General features: G+C 40.0%; 2 protein-coding genes across 2 annotated transcripts; one reads left to right on the top strand and one right to left on the bottom strand.

Moving 5' to 3' along the window:
* Window positions 1-262: 262 nt before the first annotated feature.
* On the bottom strand, window positions 263-6,639 carry ACOT13 (acyl-CoA thioesterase 13). The gene is made up of 3 exons (XM_054381736.1): window positions 6,512-6,639; window positions 2,626-2,810; window positions 263-423 (listed from the first exon to the last, which is right to left on the bottom strand). The coding sequence occupies exons 1-3, from the start codon at window positions 6,590-6,592 to the stop codon at window positions 267-269; spliced, it is 423 nt and encodes a 140-aa protein (XP_054237711.1). The 5' UTR covers window positions 6,593-6,639; the 3' UTR covers window positions 263-266.
* Window positions 6,640-6,679: 40 nt separating this feature from the next.
* On the top strand, window positions 6,680-11,673 carry TDP2 (tyrosyl-DNA phosphodiesterase 2). The gene is made up of 7 exons (XM_054381613.1): window positions 6,680-6,940; window positions 7,022-7,122; window positions 8,889-9,053; window positions 9,379-9,470; window positions 9,920-10,038; window positions 10,381-10,551; window positions 11,392-11,673. The coding sequence occupies exons 1-7, from the start codon at window positions 6,680-6,682 to the stop codon at window positions 11,671-11,673; spliced, it is 1,191 nt and encodes a 396-aa protein (XP_054237588.1).
* The last annotated feature ends 10,901 nt before the right edge of the window (window positions 11,674-22,574 follow it).

The raw sequence follows: 22,574 nt of genomic DNA, 5'->3' as shown, positions 1-22,574 counted from the left end.
CAAATGCTCCTTCCTTCTGCTGTCTTGACCAAAGAAACCCAGATGCATCCCCATGCCATCACACTGTTGTTCATTCTCAAATAGGCACTAATTTTAAGCTTGTGGCAATTAAGAAATTTGTTTGCCTATTATGGGAGTGAGACAAATTCACTTTATATAAGACAGACAATCACAACTTTGTGCAGATGATGTGTTATTGCATAAATGAGAAAATCATTCTAGATAGGATTCTGAAGCCAAAGAATTATTTTTTTAACAACTTAATATTAATTTCCTAGATACTTTGTATGTCTACCTTGTGCAATTAACTTTCCCGTTGCCTTATTTGTTAAATCCACGGTGGCAAATGCAAGATTTCTTCCTTGCTTCAAAATCTGAGCTGTAATCAGTATCTCTTCTCCAACTTTAGCAGCAGAAGTGTATCTTCAATGAAGAACAAAATGAACAGGTAAGAAGCTGTTCAGAGCACAAATCCAAGAATATTCCTGCATTTTAAATTACCATAAAGGGAATTAGCAAAAGTAATCTCTCTCCTACTGTCTGCTTGCAAATCCCCATGTCTTAAAGTTGTTTGGTTCCTTTAGGTACTGCAGTGGTAATTCAGTATTAAGTGTTCTCTGACAATATGACAGATAGAAACTCATCGGCTTGGTTTGGAGAAAATGTCTATTTTAGGACAGCAACAATTAGGTATCAAAGACCTCAGTTAGAAGTTCAGCTCCAAGTCCTATTCCAGCCACTTCTGTCTCCCTGCAGCCTTTCTAAACCAGTCTGGCTGGTTCAGCTGTGAAATGACTTTGCTACAAAGACTCCACAAGGTCATTTCTGTATGGAACTTAAGCATAGGTTACCTGCTTCCCACACCCTAGTCAGAAAAAAGTTGCAGAAATCTGGGAGGCCTTCAAACTTCACAGGTTTAATGCTGTTTCCATTCGTTAGATAACTGGTTTTATTTACGTGAGTTTGAGGGTGTGCTTTTAAAACACACTCTCCAGGGAACAGAAAGAAATTTCTCCACAAAAAGCCTGGAACGAATTCAGAGGAACATGATCCAGCCATGGTCTGAGGTAAGGGAACAATATTCAAATGTTAGCATTACAGAGTATAACGTGTAGTTACTGCAAATAAACCTTATTGAGATAAATTTCATCAACCAGGCCGTTTTTATACATGACACCATGTCAAAAGTATGTCACTCATGCCTAATGCTGAGGTAGCACAAGCCCCATTAGGTGATGGGGGCAGGGTTTCAGTCTTTGTTTCATTCTCAGAGGTTGCTGCTGATCCGCTTGTGATTAGGAAAAAAAAAAGTTTCTCTGTTTCTCTCTGTTCTTTCCATTACTGAAATAGCTTCTTCCTGCCAGCTTTTTAAAAAGCTCCTTCCAAGAAAGGAAAAAGTTGCGTTATAGCAATATTTGATATCCAATCTCATTTGTTCAATGAAAGCAGTAGTCTGTGCTAAACAAAGCTATTAACATTGCTTCATGTAACATTTCCTAAAGGTTATGCTACTGAGTCATTTTGGATCATCTCCAGAGACAGCACTTTCATAAGATTTTAGCCCTCATGTAAATTAAGGAGGCATACTTCATAGCATAAACAATTCAGGTGTTGACCTCTTCCTCTATTACTGTAGGGGAAATAAAAACAATCACAGAGGAATTTCAGGTTTTCATTTCCAGTCATTTCCTTGTGATTACACAGGTAGTATAAAGCTTTAATAGATGTTCCAGTCCCACCCACCTATTGAAGAAATCAAAAGGGTGCTGGGGGCGGGGGGGGGTGTAAAGGAGGGAAACTATGAAAGATACAGATCACTCCCCACATACTTTTAAAGCTTTTTTCCCCTCCATTTTTTAAAGGCCATTTTGATGAGGCGTTATTTTTCCAAGATTTTTTTAATGCTCTGTTATTCCAAGTAGGATTACTTTAGTTCCAGTCAGTCATAATCTCTTCATTAAAATTAATGAATCAAAGCTGGCAATCTATAATTGCATGATCAAAGGAAGTTTCAGCACTTTTTTTTTTAAATTTTAGAACACTGCTTTAAATTTGCATTGCAGGAAGAACTATGCTGAGTATAAAACTATCTTTAAATGACCTAAAGCAAAGGAATCTTCCTCAACTGAGAAATTCTGATTCAATCTGTAATTTGCCCTCTATGTGAGCAGAACTAAACTGTTTCCTTGTTTCCTGATTTAGTATTTTTCCTGGTTTAACATTTTATGGACTAATACTAATAAAGGGTTTATAGAAAGCTGCTTACCCTATATTTTGGTCTTTGAGGACACAATCTAACGTATCTTCACAAGGGAAGACAGAAGTTGAGCCAATTTGATAAGACTAAAATTTATTTTTAATACATATATATATATATAAACATCCCTTTACATTCTATGAATGAATGGGTACCATCTCCTAAAAGTGTGGAACAAATGTTAAGAAAGTCCAACTCGAAACGGGAACATCCTCAAATACAATCCCATCTCCCCTAATGAATCAAAACAAGAAAACACCTCTTTTTAAGTGAGTACTAAAGCACAGAAATTATGTACAATGGAATCAATACCATGTTAGGTGAAGAAATGTTAGTAGGTTCTGGTAAACATGGTGGATGGTACCTACGTGATATTCATGTCCACACTGACCCCTGGCACTGCTCTTTCTGTGTACAGCAACGCTGTTGTTGACACCACATCCACAAGCGTGGCTGTCAAGCCTCCATGTAATGTACCACCTCTGTTTGTATGCTCCTCCTCTACTTTCATTTCACAAACAACTCTTCCAGGAGTTGCAGAAAGAAGTTTCATCTGTATAACCAAAAGAGGAATAAAAAGCTTACTGACAATAGTATCAACAACCAATACTGCCTTCAATCAAACTGAAAATAAATCTTGTTGAATTTTGGAATCATGAGACAAATTAAAAGGTGCAAAATATAGTAATTTGACTGTCACATTAAGTATTTCCATAAATTTTTAACAGAAGATTGTTGCCATAGACAAATTTGCATTTCTAGTGTAGATAAATATTTAAATGGACAGCTTAACAAAACTTCAATACTTCCTATGCTCCCAGGAATTGCTTAGCAGACAACACACTTCCTTTTGCTTTCATCTGTGACTGAAAAAACAGATTAGAGGGAACATAAAACTCCTCTATCTGTGTGAACCATAATTGTGAAGATGTCTTTATGAGCTCACAAAATGGAAGTGAGACTGACAGTAAATCATTGATCATTATACTGGAGCATATTCTTATTGGAGCATATTCAGTATTCTTATATTTATTCTGTGCACAGAAACAAGCACTGGAAATGCAAATCAGACAGGCCCCCCTGAAATGAAACACATGTTTCTGGGCAGAAGTGTCCAAGGCTGTGTCATGCCATATCACAGCATCATAATTTGCATATACACTTTTACTGCAGCCCATGGGTATAAATGGAAAATTACAGGACATCTATGGTACTATGCTTCCCCCCTGTAGCCAACACATGAATGTGGATTTTTTTGAGATCAAGCAGTTACTGCCATTCAGTATTTTAAATATTTTTAAGCTCTTTCATTTAGTAGCACTGTATAAAAAACTTGACATATTTTCAAAATCTGAAAGCAGATGTCAAACTGGGGTAACTTCACCATATATATTTACACCTACAACCAGGACTTTGAAGTACCTTTAGACTGTCACAAGTGAAATGTGCCCATAATGTGTATAATAATTCCTATTAATTTTCTATTTATTTACAAAGGCTGTTTTTTTGTTTTGTTTTGTATTTTCATGTTTTCACATCATAATCAGCTGAGTTGGGTTAAATCCTTTTAATCCTAAAAAGAATTAAGATCGACATGTCTCCAGTTTTACTATTCCTTACTAGTAACGGAGTGTTAGAGCTCAATTTTAGCCAACGCCCACTTCTGATAACACAAAACTTTATCGAAATTTTGCAGGGAAATGATACTAAGATAAATGATGATGGAGTACACAGCTCATCAATGGAAAAAGCTGGAATTAAGCATAGGGGAAATCCCTGAGGCAGTGTCCTAATATAGAAACAGCCCCTTGATCAATGAAAAGTCCCAAGTCCTACACCAGGCATGCTGCACTGCACTGACTGGAGGCCTAAGTTTCTGAGAGAATTTTTAATAAGGTCTTCTCTGGTGCTTGACACTGGGAGCAGATGGCTTCCACTGCCATTGGGGAGAGCTCCAATCCCTCAGCGAGGCAAGGAAAGCATCTGGTTTCATTTGTCATTGCTCTGATCTGGCACTAGCTGCCTGCTGTCCTTGACGAAAATAGTTCAGTATGGTGAATGCTTCCAGGACTCGCACAGCTAGAGCTGCTGGTTTGTAACTCTCCAGCACTTCTGTGCTGTCCTCCCGCGTGTCTTTCTCTGTCAGCATTATGCTGCTTTGGCTTCCAGCCACTACTGCCATGCACTACTTCTCTGGAGAAAGGGCTTTAAAATACACAAAGGGCCTTAATCCCTATGTAGACACCACGCTGGAATTAACCCAGAAGCAACGTTTGACACTGAAGCTGGAAAGTTTGAGACTGAAGTCTGTCTTCTCCAGAGCAAGAAAAATCTTGAGTCATATTTAGGTTTTGCAAGAAAGGCTTCAGGTATCTCTGAGAAAACCAGTATATGTTTCAAATTAAAACACAACTCCGCTTTTATTGTTACTATGATTACGTTCATAGCATTGTAATACTAGGAGACTGCAGGAAAAGTATTCCAGAGCAAGGCAGGAAGCCTGTCTCCAAAGGCTCACTTGCAGCCAGTTACCTTTATGAGCTGAAATACTGCATTTGCACTCCACTTAGAAGGTTTTTAAGATAAAGAAGAGTAAAATTGTCACAATGAAGAGGTAACTAAGACCTAATTAGACTCATAAAATCTTTTTATATGCAAGACCAAAATGTCTTGGGGAAACAAGACAGAGCTGCTTTGAAATAGCTACTTTCTATTAAACATATTGGATCACGAAGCTATCAGTGAAAGATTCCAATATTACATTTGCTCCTCTGCAATACAAAACATAACACAAATAAATAGAAATTAAATGGATAATTTTTTAATAGAATTTAACAGAATTTAGTTGTTTTAATAGGAATTAAATAGAGAATTGCAAAATTTAGTGAGAACACTGAAACCACTTCACAGGACCACTCTACATAGCAGCTACACTACTACATGTTACAAAAATTAAGACAACCCAGTAACATAATTTCAACTTTTTTATCATAACAGCATTACACTAGAAATGTACCAGTCAAATAAATTTCTTTATACTGGGCCATGTAGAAACTCACAGAGCACTGAGGTATTTGTGCTTTCAGTCTAATTTCAAGGTGAGGTATGAGATGCTATCATGAGCTATTTTTTTACTTTTAGATAGAGAAGATTAATAATTTATTCCATAACTTAACAGTCCTGAAAGTTAGCTTAGTCATAGGTACTACAAAGGAAGACTACTAGTTACTAAATAAATCATGGAAGGTCATTCAGCACAATCCTTACCTTCAGAGAGGTAATGGAAGGCAGCACTAGTATTTAAAAAGGAAATTACTGAGTAACTCTCAGCCAGCAGGTCGAGTGAGGCTCTACTCCTCTACTCTGCCCTACTGAGGCCACATCTCGAGTACTGGGTCCAGTTCTGGTCTCCCCAGCACAAGAAAGTCAAAGAGAGTCCAGCAGAGGGCTGCAAAGATGATGAAGGGACTGGAGCGTCTCTTACGGACTGAGAGACCTGGGGATCTTTAATATGGAATAGACTGAGGGGGGGACTTTCAATGCTTATCAATATCTAAAGGGTGAGTGTCAAGAGCAAGGGGCCAGACTCTTCTCAGCGGCGCCCAGGACAGGACAAGGGGCAATGGCTACAAAATAGAACACACGAAGTTCTGCCTGAACATGACGAAAACATTCTTTCCTTTGAGGGTGATGGCACACTAGAACAGGGTGTCCAGAGAGGCTGTGGGGTCTCCTTCTCTGGAGACTTTAAAAACCCACCGGGACACGTCCGTGTGCAACCTGCTCTGGGTGAACCTCCTTTAGCAAGCAGAGCGGGACAGATGACCTCCAGAGCTCTCTTCCAGCACCTACCATTCCTGTGATTGTGCGTAAGTTTTTTCTACCATGCGTTACCATCATGGCCACACATGATCCGAGATCAAGAAGCCTGGGAAACAACATCAGGACAGTACCACCAGGTTCCTGCAGTAACCCACAGCCATGCCATCGCCGTCCAACAACACCCTCGCAGGTCTCGGCCTGGGCCTCCCCCAGCTCCGCCGGCCTGCCCCGAGTTTGCCAGGCGGTCAAACCTAGCAGAGTGGCACAGCTTCGCCTGACCTCATCCGGGTCCTGGTTCAGCCTTTTATTGTGAGAGGGTACAAACAGGCTTCCAAAAGAGCAGCACGGCCGCGGGCGAACTGCCCTCTCTCGTCAGAGACTGCCGGTAACGGGACACTCCCCCGCTTGCCCTTTCCACCGACCCGCCCGTACCTTGTTGAGCACTCGGTCGAACCCCTGCGACTCTAACATGTACTTCATAGCCTCTCTCAAGGTCTCCAACGTGAACCCCATACTGCCTGTCACACCAGCAGCCCAGCCGCGTTCCGGAACGGCAACCTCGGTAGGTGGGGCTTGCCCCGGACTTCCGCCGCGGTAGCCATGGAGGCGGCCTCGGAGGAGCGGCGACAGGAGGATGCAGATGGGAACGGAAACGAGAACGAGGTAGAGATCGGGGTGTCTCGGTGCCCGCAGGCGGGGGAGCCGCTGCTGGCGGAGGAGCAGCAGCAGCAGGAGGAAGAAGAGGAGTCGTTACACTTGGCGAAGCGGAGGAAGGTGCTGTGTTCCGAGTTCGTTGCCATCACGTGTAGCGATACGGTGGTTGCCGAAAGCTTCTTGGATGGTAACGATTGGCAGCTGCAGGTATGCCCGGGGGCAGGGCCCGGGGCTGTCCCAGGGTTGTGGTCTCTTGCCTACCATCTGCCATCTGTCTCTGTGTTTCAGAGGGCGCTGGATGCCTATTTCGAGCCGCCGATGGTGAAGGAAGTTATAGAGGTGGAGGCAGCAGGCGAGGTGCCGCCGGCCCGCGAAGTACCTGTGATCTGGTAGGTGACCCCCGGAGCAGGGGGAGTCGGTATGACAGGAGCACGCGGATCAGGGGCACCTGAGTAGAATTACCTCCCGGGTCGTAGCTTCATCCCGGGGAGCAGCCCTCTTCTAGAGCTCCGCTAGACCTCACACCTTTGCTGAGGTGATGAGCGGGTAGTGTCTCTTCCTCGCACTGATGTTTCCACACTAGATGTTGGTATCCAAGGCTGCTCCCTTTGAGTGGAATAGGCAGCTCCTCTTGAGAGGGGTATCAGTAGACTGTGAGCCTTCTGGGGAATGGACAAGATAATTTTATTTTCACTGTCTTATGTTTTGCAGCAATAGATGTGCAGATTTTACTGTACACACATACATGCATTTGTTTAACTGTGTGTATGTCATATACTAGATGTATGCATGTTTCTATTTTTATAAATAAGATTGGCAGGTATGTGCACACCTTGTTAAGTGTATTTGTGGAAATTAGGATCTAAGATCTGTGTCCTCTACACAGATCACTCACAGTGTACTTAATAGGGCACACCAAAGGTACTGAACTGCATGTGGAATTGAATGTTTACAAATCCTTGCCATTCAGAGCCCAGAGGGAAGGCTGTTTCCTGTAGATTTATTTATTACTGACTGGCATGTTATATAGAAGAGGCCTTATGATCTATATAGTTTTGGATAAGCTGTATTTGATAACAGCATGCCTACTTTTGCTTGATATGTATGTATAAAAAAATTGGAAGCCTACTGACCATTTGCATTGGTCTCTAGGTAGTGCATGATGAGTCCAGCATTTATCCATATCAAATTGGCAGCACCTTTTTCTTTTCCACCCTCTGTCTGTCTTTGTATTGTGGGCTCTCTCCTGAGCCTTTGTGTGCAGAATGTGTTGGGAGGGAGGACTGCCTGGAGACCTCTCAGTCAGGGGAAGATCACTGCTGACTACACAGATTTTCATGTTTCGTCTCGTAGTTCTTCACATGACAATAGAAATGTAAAAAAGTTGTCAGGGAAATACTGGCAGCATATACCACATCATTTACCTCTTTAAATGTCTCTGAGCTTCCCCTCCTTTGACAGCTTTTTTTTTTCTGTTCTGTCAGATATGCGTAGTAGCAGAGTATAACATTGTGCAGCAGGAAGTACAAAACCATTACTAAGTTCTAGGGAATAGATTTGTTTTGGTTCCAAACCTTATTTTCATGGGTGCATACAAATACCATGTTTAAAAACAAAACTCTAGTATCTCAACTTTGCCAAAATACAATTTGTCTAGTCTTAGCTATACTATTTAATGTATTTTGTTTCAGACTTTCTCTTTACTGGAGTAATTGACACGGGATCGATGTTGTGGTTTAACCCTGGTAGGCAGCTCAGACCCACAGAGCTGCTTGCTTCTCCCCTCCCAGTGGGATTGGGGAGAGACTCGGAAGGGTAAAACTGAGAAAACCCATTGGTTGAGATAAAGACAGTTTACACTGGTTGCTGTCTGATTTAATTGAAATCAGAATGTTAGATGTTCTCTTGTGCCTGTGGAGAGCAGGAAAAGCTGCTTACTACACCTGTGGCTATGTATGACTGAGCCTGCATATTTTAGTAACTGCACTTCCAAATTACATTGAGATCAATATATATTAACTCATTTGTTGGGAAAGTTTTAGCTGGTCACCTATCAGTTGAGATGGATCTAAAACTTTCCTTCAGAAGACAGGGGAGGTAACTGCAGCAAGGATATAATTATGCACATTGACAAACAAGTAAACTCTCTCCTCAGTATTGACCTCACAGATGATGCAACTACGAGTAATGATGGTGTCAACAGCGCAGATGTGAGACAAGAAGATGATAGCAGCTTCTCCCTGCTAACCTGGAACATTGATGGGTTGGATGTAGGAAATCTAACAGACCGAGCTAGAGGAGTCTGTTCTTATGTGATACTGTAAGTATAGCTTCACCTCTCTATGGCCATGTACCCCACTTTAACAGTATAAGGAAGTGATGCATTTTATTATCACATCAGATCCATGTCTATAATAATCATTGTTTCTTCCCTTTTAACAATAGTGATGTGTCTCTTTGTCACTGAATGTGATGGAGAGAGGTTGTTTGTTGTTTGTTTTTTTTTCTAAAAGTGGTTTCTTACAATATCTAGGAAGATGAGGATAAGGTGCACCTGAAATCCCCAATCTTGTTCCATTTAACCTTGGAGTCTAACAGTGCTGCCTTTCAGTAGTTAATTTAAAATCTTCTCTTGCTGATTTCAGATACAGTCCAGATGTTGTGTTTTTACAAGAAGTTGTACCACCACATCTCGGTCTTCTAGAGAAGAGACTAGGCAACTACACTATTATTCCAGGTAAAAAATTAACCCTCAGTTTCTAAATTGGAAAAAAATTGGGTTTATTTTGTGTCCCTTGCTGAAATCTGTGAACGGAAAGAGTAGAGTGAAGAAGGAAGCACTTAAATTGCCTGCTGTGTTTTGGTATCAGGGTATAGCTCGATGCAGATTACTGATGGGAAAAGCTTGCTTTCCTGGTGGTTTCATATGCATTTTCTCTGCATTTTGAAAGACTGATAGCAAGGGTAGACAAAAAACTGCCATAGATAAGTAATTTCTTAAATATTTGAATTTTAAAAATATGAAACATTCAGACCACCATTTTGAACCTTTTAACTGACTTTCTATGTCCTGCAAATTAATGTGATACTCCCAGATCATAGCAAAAAGGCCTCTTTCAGAACCTTAATTTCTTTATGGCAGTGCAGAAAATATTCTTGACTATGTCTTCCCTTGTTCTTCTTTAGGTAACATAGCTGGCTATTTCACTGCCATAATGTTGAAGAAATCAAGAGTGAAGCTACTGAAACATGAGATAACACCTTTTCCAACAACCTCCATGATGAGGAACCTTTTAGTTGTGCATGTGAGTGAGTCAGTATGTATGAAACAGCTGTATTTCTGCTTTCACATCAAAATCTGGGAAAAGGCAGAACTGGCTTTACTCTATGACAGTCTGAAACAGCAGAAAAACAACTTCTCCAAACATACAAACCCAGGTGCATTTGATACTAACAAACTTGAACCTTTTATGGAGGTAACTGTCTGTGCTTTGTTCTCCAGTCTCTCTCACTTCCTCTAAGCCACTTCTCTTCAATGTAAAATTAGCATTAAGCCGAGCTCTGTCATTTACTTTGTGAATAGAGTTTGTGTTTGAACTTGTTATCATGGTGTGGATGGTAACATTACCTCTTTGTTTCATGCACAGGTGAGCGTATCTGGCATTGAACTTTGCCTTATGACCTCTCATCTGGAGAGTACTAAACAGCACTCAAAGGAGCGTGTAAGGCAACTGCAAATAGTGTTGAAGAAAATGCAGGAGGAGTCTGAGTCCACCACTGTTATATTTGGAGGGGATACAAACCTCAGAGACAGTGAGGTAAATAGAAATAAGCAGCCTTGTTCTTTTGAGAATGTATTCTGGCAAAGTCTTCTCAGGCTTTTCTATTTCTTTACAAGCAATGCCCTGCTTGGGTTGAACAGATATAGGCAACATCTACTCTTAAAAAGTGGAAGTGTGTCTTAAGTAGAAGGGGTGCCACTGCTATGCTGAGGCATTGTAACAGCTGAGGTGAGAAATGTAGAGAGCTCTACCCCCCACCTCAATAACAAAATGCTTTATTTGCAATCCTTATATCTGAGAAGACACAGGGAGTGTTGGTAAAGTTTTCATCCTGAGAGGCATTTTCTCGTATTGAGAACCTGATCTTTACTTGCTTGACTCTGTTTCTTGGAGTTCATGCTTGTAGAAGAGTGAAAGAAGAGGGTGCTCTGACAAAATAGGTCTTGGGAGTTTAAAATTAATGCCCCATCATCAAGACATTCAAAAGTAGAAGTTCATTTTGGCGGCTGATACTAATAGTGAAACTTTTGCATTACTATTAAAAGGTCAGTGTTTCATCTTTCCTGTCGTGAAATTCCATTGCAGTGAACTGGAATCATATTGTTCCAGGCAACATTGTGTTGACTCACAAACCTCAGAGTTTTAGAGCTGAACGTTTATTTGGAACATATTTTGGATTTCAAAAGTACTGCAAGAACTGGTCATGCGTTAGATTATCCTGCAGAAATGCCACAATTTAGAAACACCTCCAGTGTATTTGTTTTTAACAATTCCTATTTTGCAGAAAAGAGTGGTATTTTCTGGCTTTGCTGGCAAAATTTGTGAATTTTGTGAATATCTTATCTTGTGCCCTGATCCCTTCTCCCCTACTTTCAGGTTGCTAGACTTGGTAAGTTACCTGGCAACATTGTGGATATCTGGGAGCTTCTGGGTAAACCTGAGCACTGCCGCTACACTTGGGACACGCAGTCCAACTCCAACCTGAATGTAACCTACAACTTCAAGTCGAGGTTTGATCGCCTGTACTTGCGGCCTGCAGCAGAAGGGGGATGTATTAAACCACAAAGTATGGACTTAATTGGATTGGAAAAACTGGACTGTGGCAGGTTCCCTAGTGATCACTGGGGTCTTCTGTGTAACTTTCATGTGACACTATGAAAAGAAAAAAGGCTTGCATTGCTTCTTTGTAGGTGATCTGTTCTTCTTTTAACAAAAGTTTACTTTCTCAGTTCAAGTAGTGTGTGTTTTAATTTTCAAACATAATGCATTCTTTTGCTGGAATGGCTTCATTTTAAGCCAAAGTTCCCTTTTCCTCCTCCTTGTATGCATCTGTTCTTCAGTTACATTTTAAAATATTTATTTTTAACAGTGTATGCAAATAGAAAAAAACCTGAAACCAATCTCAAAATCAAACCAAACCAAACCCCAAAGAAATTCCAGTGTCAAGGGGGGAGGAAAAAAAACTGTAAATACAACTCATAAACAGTGTGGTAAAGGTACAGCATTACTTTTATATTGGTATGTGTTATAATAAAGGCTTCCTTTTTTGTTTGAAGAATACTTTTTGTTGGGTGCTTTGTTGCTTTTGTAACTGTTTCAATCATCTTTTACCCTTCTTGTCTTTTGTGGAGTGTTTTGTGTTAGCTTCTGAAGTTTTGTGTTGTGCATACATATGCCTTCAGCCATGTGTTTATAGTTACGAATATGAGGCAGGAGTTACGAAAATACAATTTTTTATCGTCCTGGAAAAATCCCGCCCCAAAATATATACAAAATTAGAGGTTTATTTACAGGTTTGGATATTTGGTAGGGAGATAATGTCACAATAAGGGATTACTAAGAATTTCAAACTATTCAGAAAGTTCAGAAAAGTTGGAAAAGGATAAGCCCACATGACAGTTTTGCCCCACATATAAACAGCTGGCCAAATCTCAGAAAATTTGGGAAAGTGAGGCCAAAAGAGCTGAATTCACTCACGAAAAACAGGGCTGTGAGAGTGGAGAATTTCTCATGGGTTTTGTGGTCTGAGAAATAGCTTCCAGAAATTGCAAAATAATCCACAAAATGCTGTTGCCCTAAACCAAGGGAAATGGCTTTCTGTGAGCACCTCAGCCCTCTGACTTCCGAGGGTGCTGCAGGTTTGCAGCAAAGGTGTGCTCCCGGCCAAAGGCACGTTCTTTACAGCAGGCATGGCGGAAACAGGGTCCAGGTAGCAGGAATCACGGAGTAGGGCACTCCTGCTTTCAGAGCGCTCCTATTTATTACCACTCCAGGCAAGTGTGTCCATAGGCATAAATACTGAGCAGGAATCACTTAGCCTATAAGATCCCAGCTTGGGATTCAGAATGCAGGAATCTCACAGGGCATGGAGGTAAGCTACTTGTGCAGCCCCCAGCCCAAAAAAAGAGCTTCCTATTTAGCTCCTATTGTGTCATTCCGCTTTTCCCCATTCAAACCCATTAAGGGGGAGGGAGACAACAAAGTGTGGTTTAAGGGGTTCTCCACCACAGAAAGATGATAAAGGAGCTGAGGAAATAATTACTAGATTCTCACAGAATGAGAGCTGCTGAAGTAAGAATTATATTCACTGAACAGATTTAAGAACAACATGCCTAATCACCAAGAAAAGGATAGAAATAGATGATGAAAGTTGTTCATGTGGGGTGGTGTATACTTTGTACTTAGTGACCTGCAGATTAAAACGTTATCTTTCCAGTGAGCCTCTAGAAACTGGTGTCTTGGGTTAAGGGAGCAAGACAGGCTCTCTACCTCTTGAAGCAGTTAAACTCCACACGAGGGTTTGGATAGAAATACAGAATATTATTGGAAGTCTAAATGGAAGTGCTATTAATAACTACAAAACTACAGTGCAAAATAGCAAAATATGTAAAATACATGAAAGCTGTAGTTGGAGCTTAACACTGAAGGCCAAGAACCAGAAATTCTACAAACTTCCACCAAAACCAGGCCAAAAATCCCAGGCCTGAATGCCCCACCCCCACCATGCCACTCTGCACACCCCCATTACCAAAGCTGAAGTGACGCAGCTAAAATTTGGCTCGCCCAGCTCCAGGCCTCTGCCAAGATTGCTCTCAGCCTCACTCCCCTGCAAAGACAAGGAAGCAGCATCAGGAAGGAGAGAGAGATAGGAAAGGGGAAGAGGCAGCATCTGCTGTCCCCGCATTCTGGGAATGAAATAATTTCCTGTGTCCACCCACTGGGCTGGACTGTGGATGCTCTGGGTCTCCTGGAAGTCTCAACTCTGTGTTTTTTTTAAAGACACCCTGTCAAACCATAACAACCGGTCTTTATAAACTGCTGTTGCAAAGCCTGAGCAGTTCAAGGTTTCACTGACTTTGCAGAAGATCAGTTAGACTATCTTACTTAAAGAGCTGTGTAAACAGTCTCATAGTACTTTGCACATCTATAAAATGATAGCTTCTAAGTTAATTTAAAACCAAGTCTCCTAACTTTCTGATGTGAACTTTAGCACTCAGACATTGTGAGGAAGCAGAGACTGACAGCTTGAATTCCTTTATGTCTTTTTGTTTGTTTAGTCTTAAGTCCAAAGCTTACAAACAACTTGGGTTTTGCCGGACTTTAGGAGTGTATTGGTCCTGGATGGGACACAAGTTCCCAATAAGCTGCTTGGTCAGCCCCCTTTCCCCAGTGAAGCGGGAGGAGAAAATTGGAAAAGAAAACAGAAACAAGATGGCTTAGGAGTCAAGATACAGACAGGGAGATCTTTAAACACACTTTACAAAGGGCAGGACCACCTTGGTTGAGGGACTCAGCTGCATCCTGCAGTTGAGTTGTTGGAACCGTCTGGTGCTGAATGTATCTGGCACAGGGCAGCGCCGACCTTTCCTCACGAGGCTGCTTCTTGCAGTCCCCACTGCCAGCAAGGTGCTGATTGCAGCTTTAAAAAAAAAAGGCAAACAGTGGTGGATACCCCTGCAGCCCTTCTTGCCCAGCAAGGAAAATGCTGACTCTATTATTGCTCAGCCTAATGTGTCTGCCTGCATGCTCTGACCAGTCAAGTGCAAGGGCAGATGTCCAAACGTTGCCCTGTCCACCTCTGTCTTGAAAACACAGTGAGTAGGGCTTGGTGCGATACCAAGCAGCAGAAGACAAATTTGTGAAATTTTTCCCTGAAATAGTTGGGATCCTCAACCAGCTCTTCCTTGTCCCAGGAATGGGGAGGCCTGAGGTAGATACAGTCCTATGTTGATTCAGAAGGGGATTAGGTGACCTTGGTAAACAAGAAAGTAACCTCAGGAAGTTAATTCATCTCCACAGAATTTGCCAGTTCTGCTTTTGCTTCTTATAATATTATACAGCAATTTTTTTTCACTAAAGGTAAAGGAGGCTGGCCTGGTTTGGCAAGGATGTCCAGATCCTCGTGTCCTGATCACATGCAGCACATCCCATTATTTTGTAATTACTCAGCTCCAGAAATAAGTAAAGAGAAGTCACTGATATTTTATTTGATTTGTGTTGGGCCAACAACCTCTTTCAATTCCCAAGTGATTAGCTCTATAAAGACTACAAAGTCTACAAGTGTCAGGATTTTCCTTCTGTGCTTAATATGGGGTGGGTGCAGTCATGCCTCGTGACTTGTTCTCTTATTTCTCACAAAGAGCCTTTGAAGAAATATCATGGAGTTTGTTTTCACCACTTACAACTCCTCTCTGTTCCCAGTAGTTACAGCTGAAGGTTGGTGGGGAAGGAAGAGGATAACAATTTAACTTTCCTAAAAATGGTAGAGGAGGGAAAACCACAACAAACTCATGCTTCATCACAAGAAACTCCAGTTTATGTGGTTGCACCTTCAGGACTATTTTTGGGAAATACAAAAGAAAAAGGCTGATTACTGTTGTTGTTGAATAGGATTTTAATTTGGGAAAGAAAGAACGGGGGCAAAAAAAAAAAAAAAAGAGGATTCAGAGCAGTGTATGACTTAAGTCAATGCCTAAACTCCAGACCCATCTTTGCACTGACTCACTGATCCCTCCTCTGATCATCAGTCTTTCTTAACCTTTCAAATAGAGAGTGAGTGGGGACATAATATTTTTATTAGGAACAAGCAAAGATAACACTTTGTAAAGGCCAATTTCTTTTTCTAATTATAAAAGGCAAGAGAATGACTATATTTGGTGCAATTAGGCTTAGTCATTCTTTCAGAATGAGGAAATGATCTATGCAGCCTTTAAAACTCTCCTTGAACTACAGAAAAAGTCATACTTAAATAAATTTAAGAATACATAAATGCTAAATGTTTTACTGACTACTGGATGTGAAGCAATGTATCTTGAATGAAATACACTTTAAAGCAATTAATAAGCATCTGAATTTCTGACAATCAAGAGCAGTCAGAGCCCTTAAATTATTTTGCCTCTTAGTTCAGTCAGTGATATAAAAGGTAAAATATCTGCTGAATATGGCAACTAAAATTTAAAGGGGTAGAAACAACAAAGTTAAACCCAGCAAAAGTTTTGTTGGCCTACAATTTGTAATTTTATTTGTTTTCCTGATTCAGCAACGTATGTCAACTATCCATGGACTTAAACATGTGAATGTGAGAAAATGCAGTAATTCTTTCCTATTAATAACCAATGGCAAGAATGGACCTTGTGGAAATCATGTACCATTGGAGGCATTATCTTAGTAATAGTTTGATTCAGGTATGAAGAGAAGCAATTTCTTCTGAGGGTCAAGCCACTCTTAAACATTTCTACATCAAAAGGGCATGTCCTTACTAAAAGAGAAGAGATCTACATAGAACAAAAGAAAGAAAGGTTAAACATCCAGGGAGGTAAATTACACAGAGATTAAAACAAAAATAAAAACAGTAACAGGCAAAATGATTGTAAAAACAGAAAATTGTTGTGGTGGTTGAAAATATATGCCTAAAGAATATGTGTGCTCTCAACTGCAGGGAGCAATCTGAAACTGCAACTAATAAAAATGTGCTTTACAAAGAGGAAGGGCATGTAAGGCTAAAGCTATAAACATTACACATCATATGCAGGTTCAGAAGTCAATTTGATACAAGGACATACAAGACATGTCCAGAATTGCTAGATCAAAATACAAGCAAGATAACCTGTATTATGCAACACCTGCAGAGCCTATTGTTATGGTTGCTGTACAAAATAATTCCAGCAGAATAATTACACAGAAACAGATGGGCTGTGTTCTGATAAGCCAGTGGCATGATTTTCAGTTGTATTAGCTCAGCATGGTTGAAAAACTCTTTTGTCTAGCTACCACACTTCAGTACCTAGTTTCTGTAACTAGAGTGGAAGTCATCTTGTGCTTTTGAGGAAAATCCTACTTTATTGACGTCTTCCTTTTAATGATGGCTATAAGCACAGGGAAAGGGCCAGGTCTGCAAAAACTTGGGAAGCAGGTTTTGGATCAGGGTTGGAGAAAATCCCTTCTGCAAGGAATGGATTACCACTTGCCACTGCAAGGCTGTCAACTGTTCAGGTGTTTGGAGAATGGAGGAACCATTGTTCTCCTCTTGTTTGACAGAAAAGAAACTGGTAAGGTAACAAATCATTCACACTATGTGTGCAATGTGTTTCCACATATCACAGAATCACAGAATAGCTTCGATTGGAAGGGACCTTAGAGATCACCTACTCCAACCTCTCCTCCGTGGGCACATGAGTCTCACAACTAGACTCAGCTGCTCAAGGCCTCATCCAACCTGGCCTTGAAAACCCCCAAGGAAGAAGCATCAACAACCTCCCTGGGCAGCTTATTCCAGCATCTCACCACCCTCATACTGAAGAATTTCCTGGGATCCAGTCTAAACCTACTCATCCTCAAAGCTCTTTTCTTGCAGCTCTGCAGTTTTCTCCCACTTACTGAAATAAAATAATCTATGATGCATGAACAAGTTAAAATGAAATAATAGTATCCTTAGCAGTGAAAAACAGATTGGTAATACAATAATTGATCAGATTTATTGCCATCTCCTTGGACTAGCCTGCTGAAGCAACCTGCTATTTTATTTAATCTCATATCAGAGGAATTTCTGGCTGGTAATCCATCATTAAGCATCATGGATAGAATGATGGATGAAAGAGTCAGGTTTTTTCCAACATAATCAATCCATATCTTACTAACACATATTATTTATGTTTCTTGTAATGGGACTTGCAGGGATTCCCAGAGGGAAATGAAGACATCATCTATTGTTGAAATGAGATGAGATATGCTGTAGGTTATGAGTTAATAACTGCATACAAAAAAATAACTTGCCCACAGTACCAATTGTCCTTTACCATTTTACAAACGAGTCAAGTGCCTTGGCTTTCCATATTGCTGTGTGTGGCAGCTCTTCCTTCTATTAATTTTGTTACTAATAATTCTGTAAGAAAAATATTGAAAATGTGTAAGAAAGACCAGTTAGCAGATTATTGCTAAGACATGGTGTGGGTAAAAGCAAAGTGACAAGAAAAAAAATACTGTTCTGTTATTGCTTGCTAAGGATTTGGGGCACTTCCCCCCTCCCCCCTCAGTCCCCACACAAGCAAATTAATACATTTCTTCAACTGCAGCACAGTTGCATTTTAAGGATACTTTCTACTGTATGCTGTCTCAAAGATGAATGAAGAGCAAACCTTGATTCATGGACTTAATGCAGCTGATGGTGCAGTGGAAGTCATGGTAACAATGTCAACAGTTGCCTCAGTTAAACTGCATTTGAGAATAATTATATGCTTTGGCTCATGAACATCAATAAAGGAAAATGAGTAGCAAAGGACTGTCTAGAGTGCAAAAGACCAAACCATATTTCAGATAACAATGAAGACCAAATGCACTGTTGGTTTGCCTGTGGAATTCCTGTTAACTGCACCACTGGCAGCAGTGAGTTGGATCAATAGCTGGCTGGCCACAGGAAACAGTTTCCGTCCCATTCAGCAGCCAATGCAAAAGAAAAACTGCTATAGTGTGACCTTTATCAAATTGTCTTCATTACATCAGACCAGTGACAAATGCATATGCTGGTCAGTTAGAGGTGCTTCAAACTCCTGGTCTCATTTGTTTTCTGAGCATGATGTGCTCACAGGTTCTTTGTTTATAGCCATCAAACACCTTCAGTGTTAATGTCTCTTATTCTTTTTATAAGAGACCTTTTTATGCCTGAGAACTTTCTCTTAAGACTACTGTACTCAGAATTTCTAGAGAAAGGGTTGTATCAAAACTCATCTTTCTTCCCTCTGCAGAAGCATCTGCTAGCACCTGTTGTGGCTGTTGTTGAAACTTGACTGAAAGATTTAGGGTGTAATCTTCAGTAAGTTTTTATAGAGGGTATTCCTGCTTCACTACAAACATTTCTGGGCTTATTTGATGAAGACAACTGCTGGCTGTGAAGGAAAAACAAACATTACTTACAAGCTGTTAGCTTTCCAGGCAGCAGCTTGTACTTACAGCAAATGGTACATAAACCACAGTAATCTTTCTTTCCGTCTTCCCCCATCCTAGGCATGCAGATAAGAGATATTTTACTTCTTTTCAGTGTTCTGTAACCCATATTGCTCCACCTTAGTGTATGCAAAGTGAGGATCTGTATACACAGAACTGCAATTTTGGTTTGGTTTTTGCATGGTTCTTGAAGAACAGAGCACAACAAATTTAAAAAATGTCACTACTGACAAATCCAAAGAAAAAGATCACTTCTTCATGCAATGATAATGTAAATTACATTCTGAAATCCTCTAGCCTAATCCTAAAAGTAACCACATTTTTTTTATACTTAAGAACTCCACAAGTGAGCTATCACAAAACTGGTTTTGCAGAATATCTCTTTACAAATTACAATGGCATTATCTTCAGATTAAACAAGGGTACAGCTTATTGCATCTGAGGGAAGCATGTGAAGGTGGAAAAGATGTCTAACTATGAACTGCTGGATGCAGTACTCCAGGTGAGGTCTGAGTAGAGTAGCAGAATCATCTGTCTTGGTCTCCTGGCCACCCTTCATTTGATAAAACCTAGCAAGTGATTTGCCTTCTGGGCTGCAAGCACATGCTGTTGGCTCATGCCGAGCTTCTTATCCACCAGCACCCCCAAATCCTTTTCTGCAGGGCTGCTCTCAGTTTCATCATCCCCCAGACTGTACTGATACAGTGGTTTGCCCTGATCTAGGTGCAGGACCTTATACTTTGCCTTACTGAACCTTATGAGAGTCTCCTCTGCTCACCTCTCCAGCCTGTCCATGTCCCTGCTTTTTCTGTACCCTTACTCTGAGAAAGGGATAGTATTTTCAGCAAAATTTCATCAATATTTTAGCACATTTGACTGTGGCTGGAAACTCCTACCAAAGGCATCTTTTTAAAGACAACATTTCACTTTCTGTCTGCGTCTAAACCAGAAATGATGGAATTCAGAAAGCAATGCTGATTTCACTGAATAAACCAGAAGATATGCACATATCTGGTTTAGTGCCTGTCTCTACAATGCATGCATATATCACAAAAAGTCTGAAAGTGATGTTTGGGGGAATTTTTCTTATTCATTCTTCTGAGGGAAGAGGAAAAAAAAAAAAAAAGAAATCAAAAAGAAAGGCTGTATTTTATATTATGTTCCCTCCCAGACAACCATATTTTTCTGAGCAACAAAAAAATCTTGTAAGATTAATCACTAAGGACTTGTTCCACCAGCTTTATATCAACAATGGGACGAATACTGCTCTTGGCAGCTCATATAAGATGGTTGTAAAAATATTAGATGAGGCCATCTTGCTTAGCCAGCTCTTTTCAGCAAGGCTGCTGCTGGGGCCTATTTGCTCTTCCTATCAGTTAAGAAATATATGGAAGTAGAGATACACAGTCTACCTTTTCTAGACATCAGAATATTTTTTTGCAAATACTCAGATCTTTTCTTCAAAAAGAATGTTTTTTAATTTCACCAACTTTAATTTTGACAATATTGTAAAGAATTCTGAGCAACCTGATGATTCAGTAAAGTTGCTCCTGGCTGTTTAGCACTCTTGTGCTCTGCCAGCAAATGCGTCACTTTCTAGAAATATGCAATTCAGCTTAGAAAAATATGTAGTGATTTTAGTCTGATCCTTTCAGCTGAATTTTGTTTTATTAGTCTGAGCACAGAATAAGTAAGAAAGACACCTAGCAGGGTGTGGCTTTTGCAAAGAAGAATCTGGGTAGAACCGATCACAGCAAGACAATAATTAAGAACAGATTTCTTTCTGTTGCAAACAGGGAGAAGGCTTTAAATTACTACATATTGAAAGCAAATGACAATCAAAAACTATGCCTGAGATGAGAAAAAACTAATATTAAGAATCAGTAGGCATCAATGGCCTTTTGAAATGTCAATATTTTGCTTGTAGTGAATGAGAATGATCTGTTCAGGTACACAAAATGCGATTTTGAGATAAGATGATGCTGAGAAAGAGAATTTTTCTTTTTCATTGTTATTAAACTAGGTATAAGCTCCAAAGAGAACCAGCAGAGAGGGCTTTTTAATAATTCTAAAACACTGAAAACTCAGAACTTGACAAATGGCCTTTAAGAAAAAGCAAAGAAGTAGGGCAGGGGAGCCAAGGAACAGAGAGGTTGCAACCTGTTTGGAGTAAGGGTGGGAGAAAGTCTGCCAGATGTGATTAGCTAGTGGATTATTCCTCTGTGGGATGCTATTATGTGATAAATACTTCAGGGCATTGCTATTTTTCATCATTTTCTACATGGCTTATAATTAATGATAGCTTATTACTTTATGATTAGACTATGAAATGAAAGCACATCTCGCTTTTATAGTAATGATGCTTTAAATAACTTTTGAAAAAGTGGATGGTTGAAGAACTGGACTGTGACCTTTAGGAATATTGAAGCAAAGTTAATGCAATACAGCTTTTACAAATACTTTTCACTTGGCTGGAGAATTTAGTAGCATTCTACTACATACTTGTGCTAAAAAATAATTTTCTGCAGTAAAATAAACAAACAACACAGCACTCATTTTGATGATTATATTCATTGCATGCGTTAGCTGCGTGAGCCAGTGATAGTTCAGATACAGTGTAAGAGTCCTTTATATCAGTGATTTTACAAATAAGCATTCTAAGTAAAAATATTTTAATAATCTAATACATTTAATAATTTAATTTAATACTTTAATAAATAACTGCCACCCTTTACTGTCTGTAAATCGATTTCTGGTTTCTTTTGCTTAGAAAGAAACAGTCCCTTTTTGCAGCTGGTGGGTGTGCAGCTTGATATATTGAATGAAACCATCAGTATGCACTGTTTCGTGCTGTCAAGAGTATGTACCTAATATATTGTACTGAATGGAAGACTTCATAAATCTGTTACACAAGAGCTCATAAGAGCTCACACAATGCTTTTAGTCATAAAACCTATAAATCAATGCATTTATGATGAATCAGCTCCAGTGGTAATGTTTTAATTCATTCTATTTGCCTGTGCAGCATTACAGTGATGATATTTTTAATGTTTACCTTTCTTGTGTGTAACAGTGAAAGACAACTATTAGTGATACTATGCATCCATAGTGCGCCAAGCTAGCTTGATTTAAACTTGAAGTCTCTGGAACTGTATTGTAAGAGTAAGGGGAGATAAAGACACCAGACTGCCCTGAAGGATGATTTCTACAACATAAATCACACCGAGTAGACTTTTCAGACTGTTACCAGCAACAGTTAGAGGAATATCATTCTTAACACATCTGGTACTCTTCAGCTCAGATTGGCCATTTGAAAATTAAAAGCAAGTCTGTGGTAGGAGTATTGGGAAGGAGCCTCCAGCCACACAGAGATGCTCTGATTTACACTCCGTTGGAGCTCACAACTCCCCAGCTGGAATATTTCAAGTGAAAGAATCGTATTAGTAGCTTTGAACAGAGTTCCAGTTAAGTACAACTGTCAGTAATTATTAATCTCATTGCAGATACAAAACATCATGTGATCAGTAACCCGTATTTCTGTTTCAGAAAGGTATATGTTGATGTAACCCAAATGAATTGCTGTGCTCTATCATCTCTTGTCTTGTTCTGTTCCTCTTGAC

Source organism: Indicator indicator, chromosome 6 (assembly GCF_027791375.1).
Source record: "Indicator indicator isolate 239-I01 chromosome 6, UM_Iind_1.1, whole genome shotgun sequence".
NCBI classification, from domain to species: Eukaryota; Metazoa; Chordata; class Aves; order Piciformes; family Indicatoridae; genus Indicator; species Indicator indicator.
The sequence above is the reverse complement of the archived record's forward strand: the minus strand, read 5'-3'. Positions and strand labels throughout refer to the sequence as shown.